Raw genomic sequence first — 24281 nt, 5'->3', positions numbered from 1 at the left:
GTCTATATAAAATACGTCGAACAAATCAAAAAGATGATCGTTATAACAATAATTATTTCTGGAAGCATCACAAATTTTTACATGTTAGGTATTTTAGCTTTCCTTATATTCTTTATAATCACATAACTACACACACAATGTGGTGAGTTCCTCTACATGTCTTGATATATGCAGATTTAAGACCTAATGTTTAGGGCTGATAGTAAAGTCGGGGAGATGCGTCTTGAGATCAACGCTGATCATCAGTCGATCTATTGCCTAGTCAAATTGGTTATCCCCGCTCTAAAACGTACATGGTATTGCAAACATTTTTGTTATCATGGGTAATTTGTAGCCGTCTAAACTCCTTATTTGTGACGATTATAGATTAAGCGATTCCAATAGAAGGATTCCTCTCCGTTTTTTTTTTTTATGTCTCCTTAACTATATATATACTATGTTATATTTTACACCACTCAATCGGTTCTTAAGTAGGTTTAAATTTAGTTACAAGTTTTCCTATGTCGTTTTTATAGCGACTATAAGACCAAAACCCTTAATTACAACATTATCTTTAAAAGGTTTCTACTATATGTCTACTTTAAATCATGCAGGATGAATCATGTTTAAAGCGCGAAAATTATATAATACGTTTTTTAAGCTTGTCTTATGCTTAGATTAGTGCGGGAAAACGCATCGTATGACACCGAATAAAGACTTCCTCGGGTCACTCTGCTGCATAATTTTGGAAAGCGGGAATTACATAACCAAAGACATATTTCTATGCGCTATATCACATATAAAATGACAATCCAACTGATGTAATCAGAAATAAATTATCAAATGACAAATCACTTATAAAAGCAACTTGATGAATTTCATTAGGAAAGGGTCTTATAGACTAGCGGGGAAAGTCTCGAATTTGCCTTTGAAAATCCTATATCTTACCACCGCCTAGATTTCCCTTGTCTTTTCAACATTTTCATAACGACGACTCTCTCAGATACAGGTTTAGAACTGCGGCTTATTAAACTGTCTTAACTAACTCTAGGATAAAGACTGGGGATAAGAAAAACTTTTGAAACGGCCCATCAAAATTTGGTTAATATACCGAACACAAATGTTAAAGGTTTACTATTTAAAAAAAATTTTACAGCAATATTTTTGTTGTGGAATCCAACAAACTAACCTGTCGCATGGTTTTATCTCGATAAAGACCTCAATTTTAGGAGCACAAACAGCCGATGCATTGGTGCTCGTGCATCTGTATCACGTACAAATTCTGGTAACGTAACACGTTATTATGATCATATCTGTCAATACCCGAAGAAGCTGGTTTATTTGACATAAATTTAAAAAAAGAAATATATGGTTAGGGAATGAGAGTTACGCTTTACAAAAAAAAAAGGGGGGGAGAAGATGGAATAAGATACAAAATGTGCAAATTCATTGCATTTACAGTAGAGAAAGAATGGAATCATATAGTGTTACATAAATAGTAGTACAAAAGAAAGGAGAGGATAATCAAAAAGAGACCATGCTTTCAAGAGGATAATTCTGAATATTTTCAACCGAGATTCTTTGATCGGATAAGGCTGTAGTAACGTGGATAATCTCATCTTCATCGCTATCATCGTAATAGTATTGTTCATCATCATCATCATCTTCTTCGTCTTCGTCATCAACACCCTGCAGTCTTTGCTGTTGTTGAATCATCAGCTCTTTGTATTTTGATGTTCTTATAAATTTTGGAACAGAATCTTCGGCCATCATCCGACACACATGATCATTTACTCTTGAAAACATTTTTAGCAAATTTCCAAGACACTTGTCAGTTAATGTCCCCCTTATCGTTACAATTCTTTGTTTGATACTATTTGCTTGCGGAGGCAACAGCAACAGCCTGGTAGCCGATTTTGCCGATTTATTATGATTTTTTGATGCCGTGTTTGGAGCCAAAATAAAGTAAGATATTCCTGCAGGAGGTAATTGGCTAACAATGACAAAGACACTAGATACATATTTAATTATCTCTTGATGTAATGTGTGATCGATATTGACATCAGCTGTGGCTGCAGGTCCTAGATAAGTTTCATAAATAGAGTAACATTCCGATACTTGATCCAGCATACTTTTCTTGTTGCTATTTTTCAATAAAAGATGATGATCAACCCAAAAATTGATATTTTCCACGCAATAGTTGGATCTTAAGAAATCACGAAAGTACATGCGTAAAAGCGGGGTTTCGAGAATTTGGTTTAATCGAGTGAATTGAGAGTTGTCGGGAGACATCGTTGAGTTAGCACTTGTGTGTGACATGCTGGAATCTGTTAAGGACATACTAGGTGGTCTAGGGGTAAGCATACGGCGTTCTTTTTCATTTGATACTGTGTTCTCAATCGGCAACACCTTATCAGTAAATACTGTAGCAGAATCGTGCCTTTTCATATCCGTTCCTGGTTGATATACATTGGGTTTTGTTGGAGGTGTTATATCAACTTTATTTGGCTTTCCGGTATTGATCACTACTTTTCGCATGGTTGCCTTTCTTAGACTGTTTGAATCGGATGAATCAATTGAACGCCCACTACTACTGTCACCGGTTGTAATTTCTTCCTGTGCTGGCTTATTTATTTTCCAACCAACTACGGTGCATCCACGTTCAGTTACATAATAAATTGCGTTTCTGGAAGTTTTAAATGACATGGTATCGTCTTTTCGATGAGATCCCTTTTCAGATTTATCTTGAATTTGAGCAATCCAACCAAACAAGACGAATTCGGCGGCTACCATTTCAGCTTCGTCTCTACACATGACGGTTAGACGATCGGTTAACCAATCAATACAATGTAACCCAACAAACGTATGCTGGAACATATTGATATTTTTTTTCTCAAGGCCACCTATTTCATCCATTAGAAGCACATCTAAAGGTAAACTAGACATCATGGCTTTAAAAGCTGCAGTCATATTAGGGCGTGAGAAGGTGATCTGATCGTCATAATCTGCTAATCTATCTAGACTAATTATTCGTGAACCAGTGCTTCCTGATGAGCCCAAAGACATGTATGGGGCATTAAAAGCAGCAATCAAAGAAGCCGACATTTCAACTTGTGTATAATCAGTGAATTCTTCCAAAACATATTTTCCTTTTAATGTTGGACAATAAAGACCGCGATCGCGTACATTTAAGTTATTGGGATCCGTTGCACTCATAATAAGTCTGGCAGATAAAAAATGCTGGATAAGGTTCTTTGCCGTGGCATAGTCCATACTGAATGTAGTTGTAGTTCGTGTAGCGACTTGACGGGACGGGTCTGCTGGATCTGGATGACGATGTAAATGAATAAACACAAGCTCAGACATCACTTTTGCTGCCTCGTCGGTTGTAAAAGTATAAGGATAATTTCTAAACATGACTCTGTGATCTGTTAGCGTGACTTGAAACAGTACTGCCGCAAACATATCGTAAAGATCCTAAATCAAGACATTAGAGACTAGCTCCATTTTTTTTTAAGTTTTTATTATTATTTACTTTTGTATAAGGCCTTCCTTTTTTTGTTACACGCATCATTGAAGTATACGTTGATAAGCAATTCTGTGCTGTTGTTTTCGGCATATTTGTTATCGGTGATGGAAGAGAAACAAAAAGAAATAATAAATGGGTCATTTATATTTATATAAATTTTAAAGGAGAGAATTGCCCTTTTAGGTGGATATTAGCACTCGAGCAAGATTTTGTTTGTTTACTTTCCGCCATGAGCCAAAAGAAAAATATCAGCTCACTTTCCCCCCCTTTTATTATAATTGCTACACTAACATCTGTCACTAAAATTAAAAGGTTATACAAGAAGAAAAAAAACAGGTACAGTCAGGTTTGTGGGTTTTATGGACTTATGCAATTAAAATACTGATTGGTGGAAAACTTGTCGATATCCCAAAACGTTTTATTTGTTTAATCGTCAACAAATGTTGCAGGCACTTTATGTATTTTTTGATGTAAAGCTTTCAATCCTATAAAGCTGTTAATTAGAAAGACAGCTTTAGTCTAAATGCAGACATCCTAAGAAATTCACGAGGAAATTCACTCCCTTAGTATTACTGTCTTTTATGTTATATTTATGGCACTTTCGTGACCGTGTTACCCCTGATCGTGGCATATTGGAGCATTGTCACAAATAAGACACAGTGCGTTCCTATATCCGCTTTTTTTTTGTAAAGACACACGGGCATTATTATACTTGTAGTAGCATTTTTATTATGAATGTTTATTATATAGTAACAATCTTACTTTTTTTCTAATCTCTTGCTTTTGTTTACCGTGTGCATATCATAAGATGATGGTTTCAGTTTACGGAAGAAGTTTGTTTCTCTCTATTTTTATAACTTTAAAATATAGCCTATCTGTATTGTGTTTAGTGCTACCATCATGCTACTACTTTCAGCATATTTACACAAATCAAATTTGTTTATTGCATCAACATGTTGACATGGAAATACACAAAACCTTCATAAGTTTATAAATGAGACCCTCCGGCTGAGTCCTGTGTTAGGGCAGATGGATTATCTTTTTTCTTTGTTTACGAAGTCTTTTACCAGTCGATTTTTGGCATTTAGATAAAACTTTGATGCCCTTGATATTAAAAATCATTATCTAAATGGTATCACTTTAAGATGTTAGAAATAAAGCTCGTAATGAAGCATAATCTACCCGTTGGTGATTCTTTCATTTTTTACTAACCTGACTGTGAATATTGAACATGTTACCCAAACTCACCAGCCATCTGTTTTAAAGGCATGTCAATCGGTGCTTTAAAAAGACAATACTTCAAAATGGGACACAAGAAAAGTTTTTTCTTATTCTTTCAGTTTCCAAAACATTCATCATCATGCAGTTCAACGATGAGCGTGAACACACTTTAAGAGAAGTGGCAGCCTTAGGCAATGTGAAAGCCACCATTCACTTGGCCCATTCCGGTGTTAACCTTAATTCCCAAAACGCAATGAATGGATGGTAATATTTTTTTTTCTGCCTCATTTATCTAAAAAAAATAAGCAAGCTTACCCCTCCATCATTTTATAGGACAGCTATGCATTGGGCAGCCCATAGAGGACATACAAATGTGGTTACAGCCTTGTTACGAAGCGGTGCAGATCCATTGATCAAAACCCAAAAGGGACAAACAGCCTTGGATTTAGCTGCCAATCACCCCGAAACAGCAGAGATTTTACGCGCTGCTGTAGGTGATGTAGAAGTGGTAGTTGGTCCCGAGCCTGCACTTCCTATTGTACCAACCTACATGCAAAATCCCGATTTAGAAAAGACTTGGTTAATGCCTGAAGAATTCTCTGAAAACAAACTCGAAAATGCTGTCAGGAAGCAGGCTGCTGTTGATTCTCTCAATAACCCCGAAAAGACGGTTGCGACTCAAAAAGGTAAGGATTAACTGGAATAATGGATTTCTAGGAGGGAGAGAACATAAAATTTTAACAATAGCTTAGACAATATCACATCGAACGAAGAATTAGAAGTGCTGATTTATTTATCATCACGCGAAGATGCCAATTTACTTGGCTCAGTGTATCTCAAAAATGAAACCATCGAAACAGCCATTGAAAATATCAAAGAGGAGATTGGCGGATTACCAGAGAACTTTAGTATCGCTCGCCACAATGGCAAAGTCAATATTCCCATTAATCCCAAGCAAATGAGCAAGCGATTATTAGATATCTTCAGATCAGAAAACGATGTTTTGGTAGTCGTTCCTTTGAATTAATGTGAGTATTGCTTATATGACTGTGATACATCGAACTGACTTTATACCTAGTGTAAAAAAATAATATAGTAATAATAAAATGTAATATAAACAAGTTTAGAGTTGGCACATGTGGGTTACATTTGTTTCGGTTTCATTTAGCGGGATGATCGTTCATTGTTACCTTTGTCTCGTTATATTTGAACGTAAACCTATATTAAAGAAGCTCGTTACTAATACCCATTCACTGCAAGATTTTCGGTTCTAGGGATTGAACAAAAGAAGCTACATTTTTTCACTGCAAAATAATACCTGTTTTTTTAAAAAAAATAAATAAAAATAGAAATTAAATCTGGGCCATATCCAATAGGAGCTACTATTTGAGAACTTTGTTTATCAAGCAATTCCTCATTTACGCAATTTTAACAGAAAAATGATTTGTGTTTATTTTCCAGATGAAAAAACAAGCCTGATGTATGAGAAGCACTTAAGTAGGCGTAAGCGCTCTGTGTGAGGTTGAGAAAAAAGTGTGTGGGGGAATATAATACTTGAAACAGCACCAATTAAAATTTTATATTTCTAATGGCAAGGGAACTTGATTTGAAGTCCACTCTCTTAAATTACTTTTGGGTGGCGGTGTAGGTGGTGCAACCGTAGAGGATAATGAAGACGTGGATGATCCACTATGACTACGATTTCTTGGGGTAGAAGAGCCTCCACCGCTACCAGAGCGCATGAAGTTTGTAAATCTTTTGGTAACCGAAGCAGTAGACGATGCACGAGGTCGATTTCCTCTTGGTGACTGCAATGGGATTTCTTGTTGAAGAACCGGTAAGTTCGGTTGACTTTTCAATAATGAAATCGGGAAGTAGTCATTCGTAACATGTGAACTTGGTGAACTTGGAGTCAGATCACTATAGGCACGATTTCTTGTGGCGGTGACGATATCTTCATTTAATCCATCCATGTCAATTTGATGACGTTTAGTAGTTACGGGCTGCTCTGCAAACATGGCCAATAACCTGTCATTTTCGTTCGACCAATGAGCCGAACATAAAGTATATTCCAGTGCCATATATTGTCTGGCTCTTCTTTCAATGAATCGCGCCCGTGTAACATAACTTTCAAAAAAGGGACCACTGCAATAAGAGCACTTATCAGCCCGAGAAAGATACTCCTTGATATGGTCAGCGAGCTGGCTTGTAATATTTGTTTGGGACTTGATAGCTATACGAGCGCATGTTTCAAATAAGGAGGGAGGATTGTGCACCAAGTTGTAACTGTATTCTTCCTCAAATGGGCAATCATCCGTAAGCAATTTCCTTAATGACTTGAGATTGGCAATTTCAGCAGGTAATGATTTAAGAGGATTATTGGATACATTGAGAGAGATCAAATTGACCAGATTTTTAAACTCTCTAGGTAGTGATTTTAGACTATTATTGTTTGCAATAATAATAACCAACTTGTGTAAGCTTCCAATGGCGGCTGGTAATTGAACCAAGTTATTGTCGCTAACATTTAAGGCTTTCAATTTTGACAAGAAGGCAATTGTATCAGGTATTTCTTCGATTAAATTATCTGAGACATTCAGCACGCTAAGATTCTTTAAATAGCCTATTTCTCTGGGTAAACTTTTCATTTGATTATTGGACCTAAAAATAATTACGTAAAGTATTAGTACAAAAAACCTTTTAGGCACGAGCAACAGATATTACTTACAAGTTTAGTTTAGTTAAACCATCCAAGTAACCAATACTAGGGCTTAACTTTACGAGCGATCTGTTGGATAAATCAATAGCCATGGATGGCCCTGTCAACCGTCTAGGTCTACCAGGAGTGTTGTGGGTAACTTCACCAATAGTCAATACTTGGCTAGTGTTATCGTTTTCTAATTGTAGTAATTCGATTTCCATATCATCCGCTTTACTATCATAATGTATCAAATCAGGGTAATAAGTTTCATCGATATATTGTAAATCATCAGCCAGGTCTTTTCGAACCAGCGAAAGACGTTTTTGCTTTTGACATTTAGAACAGGATTCACCAATTATTGTTGATACTACAAGCTCATCTTCTGTTGAGTTACACTGCTTACAGACTGCTTGTAACTGATATAAATGAGGATTAGACAAGACAAAATCCTTTCTATCTTGATCTTGTTGCTGCTGTTGTTGTTGATTTAATTCGTTTGAGCTTTGACCAACGTAGCCAAATGTCAAAGGTGCATGTTCTCGACTTGATTGTTGACCCATAATAATGTTATTAAACAAAGGAATAAAGAAGAAGAAGAAAAAAGGAGAAGGGTAGAAATAGTTCCTTAAAGAAAAAAGAAAGAAAAAAAAAAAAAAAGGGAACATGGAGTTTTAATTGACTCGTGACAAGTTAAAATTTCTAGACTCTCTTTTGGAATCCAGGAATAACTCTCTTTTTTTCCATCACCAATTAAAATTGCTTCCGCTTCTAAATGCAATATACTCCTTGCTATTTTACAGTGCTCTTACGAGGTGCACAGTGTTTACACATATTCTATATATAGTATTTAAGAATTCACACCCAGGCAAACCTTCTACATAAAGTTTCTGCATCAACCGGAGGCAAAGTGACAATAAGAAAAAGCCTCGGCTGGAAAAGTCTAAAAGGAAACACTTACCAATTATAGTTGCGGCTAAAGTAATACATCATTTAGCACTTTTTGTATTTCCTCGTCCTACTATCTTAGTAGAATGACCAACTGTTAGCGCTGTGAAAATAAAAAATAGGGTCTTTGTGCATACCACCTTATTTTTACATCACAAAATTTCATTTTTGAAACATCATGATTTTATTGGTCGAATCGTGACTAGGCTTTCTTTTTGAGCACAATTGGCTTTGTCTCAAGTACCTGTCTGATTTATCAGTTCTTTTTTTTTTTCTACATGGTCAATAATTCCGAAGAATTAAAGACGATCGAGACCACAGCAAGGCTATTAAAAAGCTCCCTTATGTCACAAAATTCTACGCGCTTAAACTCCAAATGGAGCAGTAAACCACGTCAACAGGACTTTAGCTCCATGGATGACATTAAACCTACTACAAAAACCATTCTGAAAAGACCTACACCCGTCGTAACCCATAACAGCATGTAAGTGTCTGACTACAGTAATATCCTCTTTTTTAAGTGTACTAAACATCTCTTTTGAAAAAGTGGTACGAGGCGTCAGAGTCAAAATACCCCACCTGTAAAGACAACGTCTGTCACTTCACCCATTCCTGACAGCAACAACAATAATAACTGGGCTGCTGACACTAATAATAATAACTGGGCCTCTGACAGCAATAACAATAACTGGACCGCTGACAGCAATAACAATGAATGGAGTGATGTTACTAGTTGGGATAATACTACTGATAAGAGTAGTAACTATTCCACCAAGCATGAAATTAGCCCTAGAATAGCCGATAGAACCCCACCCAGATCCAGACCTAGGACAAGAGACCAAACGATTGATTCAGTTAGTCATGTGAAGATTGCCCCATTTATCACCAGATTTGAAGATATAAAGTCTGAAGCTATGAATTCTTGGGAGGAAGGTGTAGATTTACGCTTGGAAATGCGTCCACCAACAAAAAAGAAGCCAACCGAATGGCTGAAAGATAGTGAATTTGTATCCAATAATTCTATCACATCACCTGTAACAAATAACATTTCACCTGCGTGGCTTCAAACTACATCTAGTAAAAAAACTTACGTTGAAGCTGCAGAGAATCGTATTCAAGACAGAAAAACTCCTGAATGGGCTTTGGAAGATGGAGGAGGAAGAGCTATACAACCGCAAGCAATGGAAATGCCTTATGGCTACCAGCAGCAGCAGCCTTGGGCCCCTAATTCACATAATATGCAGCACATGATGATGATGCCCTCACCTTATATGCAAATTCAACCTACGATGTATCCAACGTCACGGGACAATGAATACTTTCAGTATTTTTATAAGGTCGTGCGGGATTGCAACATCCCAAATACTATAGTTGCGTTTCAAAAAAAGGTTGAAAAGATATTACGATATTTACCTGAATTTTCTCCGCGTACTTTTGCAAAACTGTTGGAAGCTCTAGTACCTGTCTTGAAATACGAAATATCTCAAAAGCAATTACAAACCGCCCAATGTATTCGTGAAGCATGGCAGTTCTTTGTCTACTATTTAACTCGACATTTGCAAGCTTATGCAAACACTCCTGAGGATTTGGTATCTGCAGTGACAGTTTGCAGCAGTTTAATATACCATACACCAAAGATATATAAAGAATTACCTATGGCTGATATCATGCGTCTCTTTGAATCAGTAAAGGATATGTTTACAGCTGATTTGAACAAGGAATGTCTGAAGCACTTAAGATTATTAAAAGCTATCCCCGATACAAAGGAGACTTCTTGGCGCGATATGGACGAACGCTTACCTTCCATCCCCTCTGCAGAAACAATTGTAGAAGACGCTATAAACAAGGTCAATGTCTTGATTGACTACGAAGCCAAGAAAGAAATTTATATTGCCAATAAGGCCCACAATCCATGGCCGAATGTTGATTTACTCAATTATTCATTAGTTCATTTTATGATGCTTCGCGAGGAACTTATTCGTCCTATACAAAACACTATCCATGAATATTTTACTGGAAAACCTGCTCACGATTTTGAAATGCCTTTTGGTTGCGCCGTGTTTGAAGGTACTAAGCCGAAAGCTACTACTCTTCTTGTTTCTAGTTCAGAGGTTGCAGTGGTATTTAGTTTAGGAACTCCTTTACTTCATGATGAAATCATTGATAGTTTTCAAGAAGGCTCTTTTGTGATTATTTTGCCCGAGTCACAATCCCCCTTTAACTTATCCGATCGTCATAATGAAATGATGTTGGTCGCAAAGGGTTCTATGATGGGCCATGCAATTCGAGCTGCCACTTCAAAGTCTAGACGATTAGTATCAATTCATATCAATAAGGATGACATTGGTCGTATGGATTGGTCCTCTACTTATACTTTGGTCACTTGTCGAACCAATGCCACCTCCACTCTTTCTGTTTTGTCTTGGTTGCACAAGGAGTACGTTGGTTTGAAAAAGGAACGATTCTCAGCTGTGTTAACCCCACGTATCCTTGCTGCTAATAACATTTTGTCTGATTCTCAATTGACGGCTTGGGATGCAGAAAATACCGAAAGTGCACTGGCTACTAATCAAGATGCGGTTCCTGATTATCTAACAGGTGTTGAAGTTGATGTTTCTTGTCTGATGGCGAATCGGGGATATTATAAGGCAAGGCCAGGAGAGAATAGTTGGCCTCGTCATGCGAGTGAATGGGAAAACGTTTCACCTTCTAAGCGACCAGCTCTCTACAACATATCACCTAGTCAGCTTACAGCTATCAAGTTTGCTATGTCACATCGTATCGCTGTTATCTCGGGTGCACCAGGCACAGGTAAAACATTTATTGCCAGTAAATTAGCAATAATGATGAGTGGTGCTTTAAACGCAGGGCAGTTTCATCAACCGGTGCTTATTATCTCTAAAAGTCAATCTTCTTTGGATGATATTTTAAAAAATGTACTCAGGTCGGTACCTGATGTTATTAGATTTGGTGGAGAGCCTTGGGATGCAACTCTTTTAACGAAACAAGCGACAAAATTGGTAGAACCTATAGTTGTTTCTGATGCAAACCATCGTCACCATCAACACTGGGAACGTCAGTTATGCAAGAATCAGATGAAACTGAACGCATTGTTTATTGCCAGATTTCAAGCATTTGAACATGATCCTGCTGTGTTATCTACAGCTATCTCACCTCAATATCTCAAGTGTTTACAAGAAGGGTATATGAAGAACCAAAGACAAACTTATACGCCCAACGATTTAGCTATCTGGAAATTATGGGCAGCTTTGGATGACAAGACCAATAATTACCCTGCGGCTCAAGCTCAATCTAGAGAATTGGATCTTGCCCAATTCGCTTTGGAAAGCGCTTATTTGAAAAAGACAGGTCGTGGGTTGATGCCTATTGTTGACACTACGTATATCCAAAAAAGATTTGGTTTTATCGGTAATAGTCCAATGCATGTCTTACCTATTGTGGAATCAACCAAATGGCCTTTCGAAGATTCTTCGAGATCTAGCCATGATTTGCGAGCTGAATTGATTCAGGTATGGAAACGCATTCCTTTGGAAAAGGTTTGGGCAGCGTCTAAAGAAGAAAGAACGGCTATCATCGATGCCCTTGCTAATGTCTTGATTCACTATATTGATCAAGAAATCCATGATATCATTCAAGACCAAAACAAAGTTGCAAAGTCATTTGATGAAAGCCTTATACAAAAATGGGTCTATCTCTGTCGCTTCAATCGGGTGATAGGTTTAACTGCAGATTTCGCTGCCACTCACCGTGATTTGATATCGAACTTATGGCCTCGTGCTGTGATAGTGGATGAAGCTTCTGAGATACTTGAGTCTACCTTAGTCTCGACTATTTTAGGTCCGAGAACTGAACATGTCGTATTATTAGGAAATAATGATAGCTTAGCAAAACCTCCGTTAATCAATGCTGGTTTGACAGGAAATCCCAGAAACTTGGATGTTTCTTTGTTTGAAAGATGGAAAAGATCTGGTAGCGAAATGGTTTTACTTGAAGAACAATGGCGTATGCATACCGAAGTGGCTAGTATTGTCAACCAGTTCAACAGTATCAAAGATGATAATGCAGACTTATTGATCACCGCGCCCTTGGCTTCATGTAATGAAAATATGGTGGATGGAAGTAAACCTCAAGCTGAAAAATTATACGGTATTACACAGCGTGCATTTTATCTTAAATATCAACAATCGGCTGATTCCAGGAGATCTGCTGCTTACTCTCTCTCGTTGGCTACGGATTTAACTGAGGCTGAGGTGGATGAAGCAAGATTTGTGGCCTTCTTTGCTGTTTATCTCAGTCAACAACCTTATCCAAAAGCGAATATCACCATTCTCACAACCAATTTCCTGCAAAAATTCTTAGTTCGTGCTATTTTGCGTGATGAAGCTCCTAAAAGAACTTGTTTCAAGAGCAATATTAGCAAGATTTCGATTGATACGATTGAACAAAATGTAGGCAGAGAAGACGATTTTACAATTATCTCTACAGCAACTCCAGGCTATTCTTTCTCGACATTTGACAATGTGTCAAACGCGCTGACTCGATCTAAATACGGTATCTTTGTGATTGGAAAACCTGAAGTGGACGATGTTCACCAGCGTTGGAAGGACTTTGCTGCTTATATGGAAAGCAGGGATTTAGCAGGCCCTCACATCCAATTAACTTGTCATGCACACGGAGATACCTTTTCTGTTAGCAAATGGCAAGATTTTGACCAAGTAAGAAATGGTGGTTGCTCCATGCCTTGTAATACCTTGATGAGTGATGGTCATGTATGTCAAGAGACCTGTCATTTCTTGAGTCATGAGGAAATTATTTGTAAAGAGCCTTGTAATCGCCCTCGACCTAGTAGATGTGATCATGTTTGTAAGCAGAAATGTTTCGAATGCAGTAAAAATGGTACTTGCGCTCCGTGTAAAGAAGAAACTACCGTCATGATGAGATGTGGTCACCCGCTGACTGGCATCTGTCATACACTTCAAAATTTGGACGATGTTGACTGCAAAGCACTAGTCCGTGTCGTTTTACCTTGTGGCCACGAAATCGAAACAGAATGTCACAATACAAAGTTTATCAGGAAGATTAAATGTAATGTTAGAAGTACTGTTTGGCTGGATTGTGGACATGAAGTCATTGCACAATGTGGTGTTCCTACTGCTTGTACAGAAGTATGCGATCAGTTTTACGAATGTGGGCATCCCTGCAAAGAAATGGTAAAGTAAATTTGTTACAAAGATTTTTATTTTAAATGCTAATTTTCTGTATAAAAACAAAGTGTGGTATTGAACACTCTCATGATCGTAACAAATGTGATGCAACTTGTCCCAAACAACTTATTTGTGGCCATGGATGTGACAACGGTAAGAAAGTTGAATATATTTATGATTCAGCAATATTGACTGTTATTTAGGTTGTGCAAATCCTGATAGACATACCGAGCGTTGTATCGAAAAGTGTAATTACGTTTGTTCTCACGAATATAAATGCAGTAGAGAATGTTGGAGAGACTGCATTAAATGTGTTAGTGCTTGTCCTTACAAATGTGATCACTACAAATGTTCAAAAAAATGTTATGAGGTAAATATTTGTTTGTTTATTAAGAAAAATTAGTTAATGTTTGTTGTTTATTAGATTTGTGATCGACCTCCCTGTAACCACGCTTGTAAACTCAGGCTCGACTGCTCGTAAGTTTAAATATGACACCAAACAATCATTTTTTAACTTTTTTTTTTGAATAGCCATGCATGTCCTGGTTTATGTGGCGAGCCTTGCCCTCCTTGTAGTATCTGCTTCTCGGAGCTTAAATGCTCTATTTCACTTCGTACTCTTTCTGAATTCGATCATGGTGAAAAGGTTTACGCTTTACCTGAATGTGGATGTGGTAATTTTTCTTACTTGTTTTATAATATGCATCAATCCGCTCAATCTTTTTCATTATTTGTTTAGTCTTTTCTGTGGAGTCACTTGACATGTATTTTTTAAATCAAGCGAAAAACGGAGATCATACAGCCATCAAATTATGGGGATGTCCGACATGTCAAAAGACTATTTACCGTGCCTTCAGATATCAAAAATACATTAAGACGGAAATTGGCCTAGTCAATGCTATCAAGACTCAAATTGAGAAAGAACGACAAAAGTTGACTTTCAATGAGAAGACACAAATTATCAATGCAATGAACGATGAAACTAAACACGGAATACATAACATGGTGGGTGGTAGATGGTTTGTTTGTCCAAACCAACATCCTTACTTTGTTGGTGATTGTGGTGGAGCGACTCAAATAAGTAAGTGTCCTGAATGTGATGCTCCCATTGGCGGAACACAACATAGAGTGGTTGAATCCAATCGTTTCTATGGCGAATTTGATGGATCGAATGCACCCGCTTGGCCCGGACAGCCTGACAGACCATAAAAGCTCTCTTTCTTTGCACTGTTAACAATACCAATAAAATTACTCTTTTTTTTTTTTTTACAAAAATACGCCTTCTTCTTCTTGTTTATTATTCAATAATTCCTCTTTATGCATTTCGCGAAATTCTTTTACGTTACTGCCCATTTCTCTCCAAGCAGCCTCACCCAAGCGTTCACGAATCACCTTCAGAGTCAAATCAATCTGTCTTTCCTTCCTCATAATTAAATCCTTGTTTTCTTTTATAGCTTGTACCATATCAGGATCGTTCGGATCGTATTCACGCATTTCTTGGTTTGATTGGAGAAGGTGTGCAATGGCGTTTTGAACTTCTGGAATCTCGGTAATGAGTGTGACAGGTGGCAATTCGTTTAAGGCTTTTTCTAATTGAACTGGTTCCATAACTAAATGCGATTGTGTAAAGAGGGGGGGAAAAAATAAAGAAAAAAGTAAGACGTAATGGCCAAGACAAAGACCCGTCACGAAATTATTGTGCATAATTATTCAATTGTTTTAAGTCCTTTATCCTTTTGTTATTTTCTGCACCTCCAAAAAAATGTTTCGCTTTGAAATTGGAGAACCAAATAATCCTTTATCATAAGCAAGGCCTTTATGAAAAGGTAATAGATAGATACCTGTAAATGGTGCCTGGGATGAAAAATAATTTGATTTAAATCCAAACAGAGCTTTACCTTTGCAAAACTGATTCTCCAGTAGGTATTTTGAGAAGCATGAGACAGGTATGCAAAGTATTGCCTTCCCAGTAAATGTTGCACACCCTTAGTTCCGGGCGGCAAAAACTTTTGATTTTATTGGTTTAAGAACCCTCTTTTATTTCAAATATTTAGGGGGCATTTTTAAAGATTTAAAGATGTCCAAACAAGTACCTCCTTTATTATTCGTTACGAAACGATACATGAATACATAGTGATGGTCATGGTTACATTTTTATAAGATTGCAATCAGTTTAATTATTAGTACTAGTAACCATTTCACTTTTCTTTCCTATTTTAGCACTCCCACATTCTTTTTATATTCTGTACTCAATTGAAACTCATAATTCTAATTGCTCTTTTTTTTATTCTATTTTCTGTACTTAAATGAATCATGTCTCTTGATTATTTCATTATGCAAACCGAAACTTCCTTCCCAATTATTCAACACAGTCATATCAATAAGGACTAAAAGTCCAAAACCATACCTTATTGTTATTATAATAATATATTCTTTTGCTGCACCTCTATCCTACCTTTTGAAGGAAATCCGGTAACTCCATCGTTATCTTCCGCCATAAAACGTGGTTTACCCGACTATACAATGCCATTCCACTATCATATTTATAGTTAAATCAGTAAACAGCCTTTCGGTTTAAACTGACCCGATTGCAGTAAAGTGAAATTTACGCAGTTCGTTTAAGATAACGCTTGAGTGCGAGCCGAGGGATCGTAAGTGATTAATCTTTATTCGTTAATGATTCTCATGAAATGGGTGTTTTGAAATATCGAGTCAAGTTTTATGCACAGAATCATGCTGTAAGTGCAGTCAACCTCAATAAACCGATACTGTGTGACAGTATTGTGATTTACATTCGTCAACGAGAATTTCCCCATATATATATTTTTTTTTCGGTGTCATCATATTAAAGCTAGATGTTTATATACAACAACCAATTTATGTTGCTGTGTTTATACATTTTTCGTCCAATAAGCCAAATTTGATGCTTTTTATATCATCTAAGTAAACCCTAAAAGACCCCCCAGATCCACCCCCTCTCCATTCCTAAAAAGGAGAAGAACCAATCCCCGATATTTACAAGAGAAATCTGCGAGGAAAACCTCTGGGTGTGTAGTAATTAATAAGGACCCAAAGCGGGAACAAAGTAATATATATGGGGTTCCAGACTAACGTGTTTTTTTTTGTACAAGTTTATATCTCAGCAGAAATGCTTAATTTACTACTTTTTTTCTTACTTTTTTAGTTTTTTCAGAAAATATTCATTCCCGCCCACTAAAAAGACAATAAAATGATACAAGAATAAATTAAAGAGGGAAGGGAAGAGGGATTTGGATTTAATAATGTAGAGTCGGTTCACCAAATATGAAATGCAATAGCAATTTATTTATGTGTAACAAATACAAAAATAGATTCAATTATGACAAGACTAAAAGGTATTTTTACAATTATCCCCGCCTATTTGTTATTATTCTCGTATGAAGGGGATCCTCTTGTTCTTCTTTTCCTTTTTTTTTTTTTTTTCTTATACATTTATCTTCTTTTTTTAAGACCCTTTCCTTTCTTTGTATCTCTCGCCTAGCAATAAAATATCAATAAAACCAACCATGAAGTTGATATCCAACTTGGCTTCTTTAACTATCGCTGCCACTTTATTACTTCAAAGTGGTAGCTTTGTAAATGCCACACCATTATTCAATATACCTTCAGTAGCAAATCATCTTAACGATGCTTCTCTCACCGAACCAACTTGTGAAGGTACCATCTATTTTTACAAACAACTGCCACTATTTATTTATCATATTGATTTCCTGTTTTTTTATTTTTAGGTTTTAGAATTACCTATCCTTCTTCAACAGGTAACAATCAATATTATTGTTGTCAAAAAAAAAAAAAAAAAAAAAAAAAAACTGGATTTTAATCACACACAAACATAGGTCTTTCATTTGATGATGCTAGTAAGCACATTGTTGCATGGCAGGCACCAATCGGGATGAAGCAAGTAAATGTTACATTGGTTGACGATGCTTATGATACCAACCGAGTACACGTAGGCTCTTATAGTAAGACTCTTTTTTTTAAAAAAAAAAAAGTATTTTGCGCTAATTATTTCCCCTTTTTTAAAAATAGATGCAACTGCTGGTGCTACAGATGAAGTCGCATTTAATCTTGATGGTAAACCTACCGGAAATTACCATATTCATATCTCTGGTCAGGGTGATGGCCAGTTCTGTGAACAAGACTCTACTTCTTTTGAAATCGTAAAGCGTGAAGAACCCGAACCCACCACAACTGCAGACTCTACAGCTTCTACCACCACAACTTCATCTACTACAACTACAGATATTGCTGCAACAGCGACAACAACGACAACTGCTGCTGATGCTGCTGCTGCCACAGCCACTACTGCTGATGCATTAAATAAAGACCAGATTGCCAAGATTCTTCAAGAAATTCAAGAAAATGGAGATAAAAGCACATCAAGTTCCCATGAAAACGATTCTAATTGGGATAGTGCTTTAAATCAAGTAACAAATCTTACTAAAGAAACAAAACAAGATACACACAATAATGCCGCCGCCACCGATAATACGGGAGGGCATCGAAACTTCTATGACTATATTGAAAGTTTAGATCAAGACTTCAAACAGTATATCGATAAGAACAAAGAAACAAATACGATTGCAGTGACGCATAAAAATGAAGCTGACCCTTACTTCACCAACGATGATCAAACTACTGCCTCTCACAACAACGATATTTATTTCACCAACGAGGATCGCTCTCACAGCAACAATGCTGAAAACTCATGGCATTCCAATGATGCTGCATCCACAGAATCCAGTAGCAAACCTGTCAACTCTTGGCATTCCAATGACGATTATTTCACCAATGAAGATCAAACCACTCAAACTCACCAAAATAGTGCTGAATGGGTTGCTGAAGAATCCCATACCAATGGTGGCTGGCAATCCGAGGATGCTCCAATTGAGCCATCTCATGTTGATAGTCCCGAGTGGGTTTCCAGTGAAGACCATTACAATGAAAACACGCACAACAACGGATGGGTTTCCGAAGATATCCCCGTCGAGCATGCCAATGACTATCACAATAATGCAGCTGAATGGGTTTCCAACGAAGACGCTCACGTCAATGAAGCCGAATGGCAATCTGAAGACCAACCCGTTGAGCCCTCCACTCATGCTAACCTTGCTGAATGGGTTTCCGATGAAGCCACACATGACAACGGTTGGGTTTCCGAAGATATCGCTGTTGATCATGCCAATGATTATCATAACAATGCTGCTGAATGGGTTTCCAGTGAAGCTGATCATGACAACTCTGGTGAATGGTCCTCTGAGGACATTGCTGTCGAACATGCCAATGAATATCATTCTAACGAATCCGAATGGGTTTCCAGCGAAGCTGATCATGCCAATTCTGGTGAATGGTTCTCCGAGGATATTGCTGTTGAACATGCCAATGAATATCATTCTAACGAATCCGAATGGGTTTCTAGCGAAACTGATCATGCCAATTCTGGCGAGTGGTCTTCTGAGGATATCGCCGTTGAGCATGCCAATGAATATCATTCCAATGATGCTGAATGGGTTTCTAGCGAAGCTGATCATGAAAATTCTGGCGAGTGGTCTTCTGAGGATATCGCTGTTGAGCATGCCAATGAATATCATTCTAACGAATCCGAATGGGTTTCCAGCGAAGCTGATCATGCCAATTCTGGCGAGTGGACTTCTGAAGATGTTGCTGTTGAACATGCTAATGAATATCATTCCAATGAAAATGAGTGGGTTTCAAGCGAAGCTGACCACGCCAATTCTGGTGAATGGACCTCTGAAGATATCGCCGTCGAACATGTCAATAGTGCCGAATGGCAATCTGAAGATCAACCTGTCGAAGCTGTTTCTCATGCCAACCTTGCTGAGTGGGAATCTGAAGATACTACCCATAATAACGGTTGGGTTTCCGAGGATATCGCTGTTGAACATGCCAATGAATATCATTCCAATGCTGCCGAATGGGTTTCTAGTGAAGCCGATCATACCAACTCTGGTGAATGGTCATCCGAGGATATCGCTGTTGAACATGCCAATGAGTATCATTCCAATGAATCTGAATGGGTGTCCAGTGAAGCCGACCACGCCAACTCTGGCGAATGGTTTTCTGAAGATATTGCTGTTGAACATGCCAATGATTATCATTCTAATGAATCCGAATGGGTTTCTAACGAGTCTGACCACGCCAACTCCGGTGAATGGGCTTCTGAAGATATTGCCGTTGAACATGCTAACAGTTCTGAATGGCAGTCTGAAGATCAACCCGTTGAATCTGTAACACACGCCAACGGTGCTGAATGGGTCTCTCAAGAAGCTGCCCACAATAATGGATGGGTTTCCGAAGATATTGCTGTCGAGCATGCCAATGAATACCATACCGACGCAGCTGAATGGCAATCCGAAGATCTTCCCGTCGAGTCATCTACTCATGCCAACCTTGCTGAATGGGTCTCACAAGATGCTGCCCATGACAATGGATGGGTTTCTGAGGATATCGCTTTGGAGCACGCCAACGAATACCATTCTAACGAGTCTGAGTGGGTCTCCAGCGAAGACGGACATGACAATGCGGCCGGATGGGTAACTGAAGATATCGCACTTGAACACGCCAACGATGCTTCTTTGGAATCCAACGATCATAACAACGCTGCTGGTTGGGTATCCGAAGACCATAACAATTTTGTTGACCATAACAATGGTTGGGAAAGTGAAGATGTTCCTGTCGAGCACGCCAACGATGCTGAATGGGTCTCTAGTGAACATAAAAATGCTTCTCCTAGCGGCTGGGTCTCCTCAGAAAGTACGCATGCCAATGCTGCTGGCTGGGTAGCAGAGGACCATAACAACTCTGCCAATGAATGGGAATCTCACGAAGATAACGCTCACAAGAACTATGTACCAGAAGAAGTGAAACTTCTTCGCGGTGAGCACTCTAACTTATGGATTGATCATGAAAATACCCCCAATTACGAAGGTTCAACTGAATCAATTGATCATACCAATGGATGGGTTGGTTATTAAAGAGCCATAATCATATCATATTTAGAACTTGCTAAATTCTGTATTAAATAAACAAAATATATCACCATTTTTTTGGAATGAATCATCAAAAAATAAGAGTTGAAGGGAATATTTTTTCATTAAAGATACATGATTAAGATAAGTTAAGGTGATGATTTTAAAAACATCATCGACACGAACGACTTACAAGCAAGTTGTCGTACGGTTCTCACCCCGTCATTCGTAACGTAAAGGATCAACGCAAGAAGGGTGTTTCGCACCTGTGCAGCTGTCATATTGCCTTGCAAAAAGATATACTCGCTAACAACCGCATTAAGCTCCAATTGCCCTTTGGCAACAAGAGCAATGGGCATTCCCATTGACTCTGTCGTGGTGGAAATGGCGTGGGAGAGAGCACTATTATAATTTGGGAGTTCCGAGTAGTGTTATTTAGATATGAATTTTAAAGTTTGATAGTGAGCACCAAATCCGGTTTTATAAAGGATGATTAGACCTTAATTTTAAGTATTATAGTTATGAGAGTAAGAAGTACTTCAAAGAAAATAAAAGTGTAATTATTATTTTTCAATGAAGAGGGAAAGTAAAGTTATTATAATAAGACTGTTTGAAGCACGTATGTTTCTTTTAGATAGAGGTTTACAATGCAGGATCTTAGATAATATGGACTGTCTCTTTTTACAGATGTTTTCTAATATTATGCTTAATAATGAAATTGAGGGATCTTTACAGTGACTGGTTTAAATAGGTACGTTTCTTATTACAGAGGTTTACGCTATAAGATCACTAGTATAACTGAACGTTTCCGTGAGGATGGCTTCTAGTTATAAACAAAAAAATAAAGAACGGAAAGGAAAGAAAAAGAAAATAAAGTAAATAAAAGGAAAAAAGAAAAGAAAAGAAAAAGAATGAGCAAGATAGGCTCTTTGTAAGATAAAGTAAAATTGAGATAAAAGAAGTCTGAAGATTTATTTGTAGAAAAAGTAAGGATATTTATATTGGTATGGAGAGCTTGTTTCACCACATGTTTGAAATATATAAGTGTTTATTTTTGTGACACGAGACCGCAGGCTGGATCTTTACCGGTTACCCGCTAGAGAGAGAGAGAGACGACATGAGATGCATGTTACTTTTTTGCCATAAACCATTACCATGGTGACAAACTTACCTTCATACTGACGTGCGAAGTAGCCAGAGGGAGCCAGGAGAGGGGGAAAAGGCAAACGAGGAGCATCACCAACAGGGGGAGGGGGAAGGGCTCCCTCAAAGGGAGCCACAGGGGGAGCTACAGAAGGAGCCACTACAGGAGGAGTCACCACAGGGAGCCGCCACAGGGTGAGCCACCACAGGAGGAGCTACAGGGGGAGGGGGAGTCCCCATAAGTTCATCGTCCTCAACCAGGTCCACTAAATCAATTTTCCTGTTAGTTCCATATTACCCCATTTATTTTTTGGTTCTTACCAAATCGCACGGGCAGAGGTACGTGTCTCATTTGAGCTCTCAATCGGTTATAGCTCATACAGAGGAAACCTCGATTTACAGGCAATGGCTGTAATCCAGAAAAGAAAAAGTCATTATCGGTTAAGACGCCGGTAATAGCAGTAGGTGCCTGTGGGGCATAATCTACAGCCAAAAAAAAAAAGATTGTCAGTAACTCACACACCCTTCTTGTCGATTCACACACCCCCTTCCCCCCCCCCCACATCCCTATCCAGCTTTACCACGGATGAAATCAGTCATAACTTCATGCAGTTCGTTTAAGCGGTCATTAAATTCGCGATCCATAGTAATTGTGTGTGTGTGTGTGTGGTATTGCCAAAAAGGTAAAGAAGAAAGAAGAACGAAAAAAAAACATCGCTTATATAACAGGATGACCCTATTTGATTAACAAGCGTTCCCATCACCGCACTGATTAACAAGCGTTCCCATCACCACACTGATTAACAAGCGTTCCCATCACCGCACTGATTAACAAGTGTTTCCATCACCACTCTGATTAACAAGCGTTCCCATCACGACGTTGATTCAACCGTTCAGCGTTTTTCTCATCATCACTTTGATTAACAAGCGAATTCAGACAAAACAAGCTGAGTGATGCCTACATCCCAAACGACATCAGCTTATTTGCGTAATGACTGTCTGTAGTGGGCAATGTAGTGATTAAGGCTGGCAACAGAATGTCTTCAAGATTGTTGTGGCGATTGCTCCAACAATATAGCGCATCAAGTATATGAACCAAATTAGGGAATTGGGACAAGTATTCTGGCATAGACAAATTGCGGATGTGGGTTGCAACGTAGATGTTATCCTTCTTCTCTACTCCGAACATATATCCTTGGTATCCTATTACATAAATTAGGAATATTGGAGACACAGTAGTGGATAAGGCATATTGAGTCTTACTTACCTATCCAATACAAGCTTAATGTATAGAGGCTATTGTTATCCTCACTTTCGCTAAATGGCAGCTCATGTAGCTTACTGAGTATTGCTTTGTTCATTCTTATGTTTTTAGTTTGTTGGATGAGGCATTGTTCGGGTGAGACCTTTTTTTTTCTTTTCCACTCATTTGTGGATAACTCAAGGTTATGAGTTGACAAGAGGAGATCTATTCGACGACCAAAGCCTTTGTTGAGGGGTATCGTATCCCCAAATACTTCTTCTTGCGTCTTTGCAATATCTTTACTGGCCTTGCACGTGGTTCCCCGCTAAATATAAGGATTAATGAATATTTATGCCATGCAATTTTAACTCTTGCCAATTCCTATTTACTCTAGTAAATCAACACTTGAGCTTCTAAAAATGAAATCCAAGATGGCTGCTGTTTTTCTGTACGCAGTCATCTCCGATCCATTTTTCTCTGCCTCTGCTCTTGGATCCACTTCAACTCTTAGAAGTACCATTTCTAAAATATCCAAGAAGGAACTTTTCTCATCATCGTCCTCTACCACAGCAGTTGTTTTTTCACTAAATATCTTTAATCTGAGTTTTTGAAGTTGAGGGAAATGTCTAGACCTCCGTATTTTTTTCCAACGTATTTTTTTTTTTTTATACTACTTACAGGAATTCCGGCCAGAAAACCAGCAGGCCAGTATGCTTACGACTATTTATAGTCCAATCCCAGCCATTCACAGTTCATGAGTTCCAAAAAAACTCAAGAACTCTCTGTCCTAGAAGGTCGCCCTCCTATAGCAAAGACTAGCCGCAGCAGCAATACCGCAATAAATCTTTTTTTTTTCAATTAAGTGTCTTTTGAAATAAACAAGAGTCATTACTAACTAACCTTTTTACTTTATCAGTTACTTTCATACGATAGAAGAAATGTGTTAAAGGAAAATAAAGGGGGGGAGAATAAAGTGTGTGAACCAGCTTTTATTTGTAGGCTGATAAACAAGAGCTTATGTCAGAATGATTTAATTGCTTGTTTCATCATCCATAATGTTTGAGCCTTTACTTAAAATAGAAACACTTGTAGGCTGCAATTTATTTGGTGTTTAAAGTTCTTCCTACCACTAGCTGAGGCGGCCAGATCGTTCATCCTGGAGACTTTGATCATGAAGGTAGTGCTGGAGCTTAATGACGGTAGGGAACAAGCGTAAATGTCTTGGCTTCAACGTAAGTATTATACTTGTTCGCAATGAAGTGCATCT

The 24281-nt window shown here is 38.0% G+C and overlaps 8 protein-coding genes across 8 annotated transcripts; 3 read left to right on the top strand and 5 right to left on the bottom strand.

Annotated features, from left to right (window-relative positions):
• Window positions 1-1503: 1503 nt before the first annotated feature.
• EV154DRAFT_477798 (regulator of G protein signaling domain-containing protein) lies at window positions 1504-3598 on the bottom strand (the record flags this gene model as incomplete). Its single annotated transcript, XM_051598135.1, has 2 exons — window positions 1504-3456; window positions 3515-3598. 2 exons carry the CDS (start codon window positions 3596-3598, stop codon window positions 1504-1506), a joined length of 2037 nt encoding a protein of 678 aa, XP_051461437.1.
• A 1048-nt stretch (window positions 3599-4646) lies between these two features.
• Window positions 4647-6132, top strand: EV154DRAFT_458466 (ankyrin repeat-containing domain protein). Its single transcript, XM_051597447.1, has 3 exons — window positions 4647-4993; window positions 5063-5415; window positions 5482-6132. Exons 1-3 carry the CDS (start codon window positions 4869-4871, stop codon window positions 5754-5756), a joined length of 753 nt encoding a protein of 250 aa, XP_051461436.1. The 5' UTR covers window positions 4647-4868; the 3' UTR covers window positions 5757-6132.
• Window positions 5983-8052, bottom strand: EV154DRAFT_458463 (uncharacterized protein). Its single transcript, XM_051597446.1, has 2 exons — window positions 7458-8052; window positions 5983-7390 (listed from the first exon to the last, which is right to left on the bottom strand). The coding sequence occupies exons 1-2, from the start codon at window positions 7988-7990 to the stop codon at window positions 6307-6309; spliced, it is 1617 nt and encodes a 538-aa protein (XP_051461435.1). The 5' UTR covers window positions 7991-8052; the 3' UTR covers window positions 5983-6306.
• A 493-nt stretch (window positions 8053-8545) lies between these two features.
• EV154DRAFT_496731 (uncharacterized protein) lies at window positions 8546-14875 on the top strand. The gene is made up of 7 exons (XM_051600183.1): window positions 8546-8859; window positions 8923-13606; window positions 13669-13753; window positions 13804-13970; window positions 14025-14077; window positions 14132-14274; window positions 14340-14875. The coding sequence occupies exons 1-7, from the start codon at window positions 8654-8656 to the stop codon at window positions 14807-14809; spliced, it is 5808 nt and encodes a 1935-aa protein (XP_051461434.1). The 5' UTR covers window positions 8546-8653; the 3' UTR covers window positions 14810-14875.
• Window positions 14867-15724, bottom strand: EV154DRAFT_477794 (uncharacterized protein; the record flags this gene model as incomplete). The annotated part of the gene is made up of 3 exons (XM_051598134.1): window positions 14867-15210; window positions 15499-15585; window positions 15694-15724. 3 exons carry the CDS (start codon window positions 15722-15724, stop codon window positions 14867-14869), a joined length of 462 nt encoding a protein of 153 aa, XP_051461433.1.
• A 1421-nt stretch (window positions 15725-17145) lies between these two features.
• On the top strand, window positions 17146-20634 carry EV154DRAFT_576013 (uncharacterized protein; the record flags this gene model as incomplete). The annotated part of the gene is made up of 4 exons (XM_051606476.1): window positions 17146-17296; window positions 17368-17397; window positions 17476-17601; window positions 17669-20634. The coding sequence occupies 4 exons, from the start codon at window positions 17146-17148 to the stop codon at window positions 20632-20634; spliced, it is 3273 nt and encodes a 1090-aa protein (XP_051461432.1).
• Window positions 20635-20777: 143 nt separating this feature from the next.
• EV154DRAFT_548594 (uncharacterized protein) lies at window positions 20778-22616 on the bottom strand (the record flags this gene model as incomplete). Its single annotated transcript, XM_051604812.1, has 4 exons — window positions 22353-22616; window positions 22093-22254; window positions 21406-21451; window positions 20778-21030 (listed from the first exon to the last, which is right to left on the bottom strand). Exons 1-4 carry the CDS (start codon window positions 22414-22416, stop codon window positions 20778-20780), a joined length of 525 nt encoding a protein of 174 aa, XP_051461431.1. The 5' UTR covers window positions 22417-22616.
• Window positions 22617-22729: 113 nt separating this feature from the next.
• EV154DRAFT_576006 (uncharacterized protein) lies at window positions 22730-23534 on the bottom strand (the record flags this gene model as incomplete). The annotated part of the gene is made up of 3 exons (XM_051606475.1): window positions 22730-22974; window positions 23039-23339; window positions 23418-23534. 3 exons carry the CDS (start codon window positions 23532-23534, stop codon window positions 22730-22732), a joined length of 663 nt encoding a protein of 220 aa, XP_051461430.1.
• Window positions 23535-24281: the final 747 nt, after the last annotated feature.

The sequence above is a fragment of the Mucor mucedo genome (genome assembly GCF_025094135.1).
Source record: "Mucor mucedo strain NRRL 3635 chromosome Unknown EV154scaffold_13, whole genome shotgun sequence".
Lineage (NCBI taxonomy): Eukaryota > Fungi > Mucoromycota > Mucoromycetes > Mucorales > Mucoraceae > Mucor > Mucor mucedo.
This window is presented reverse-complemented; position numbering and strand designations above follow the sequence as displayed.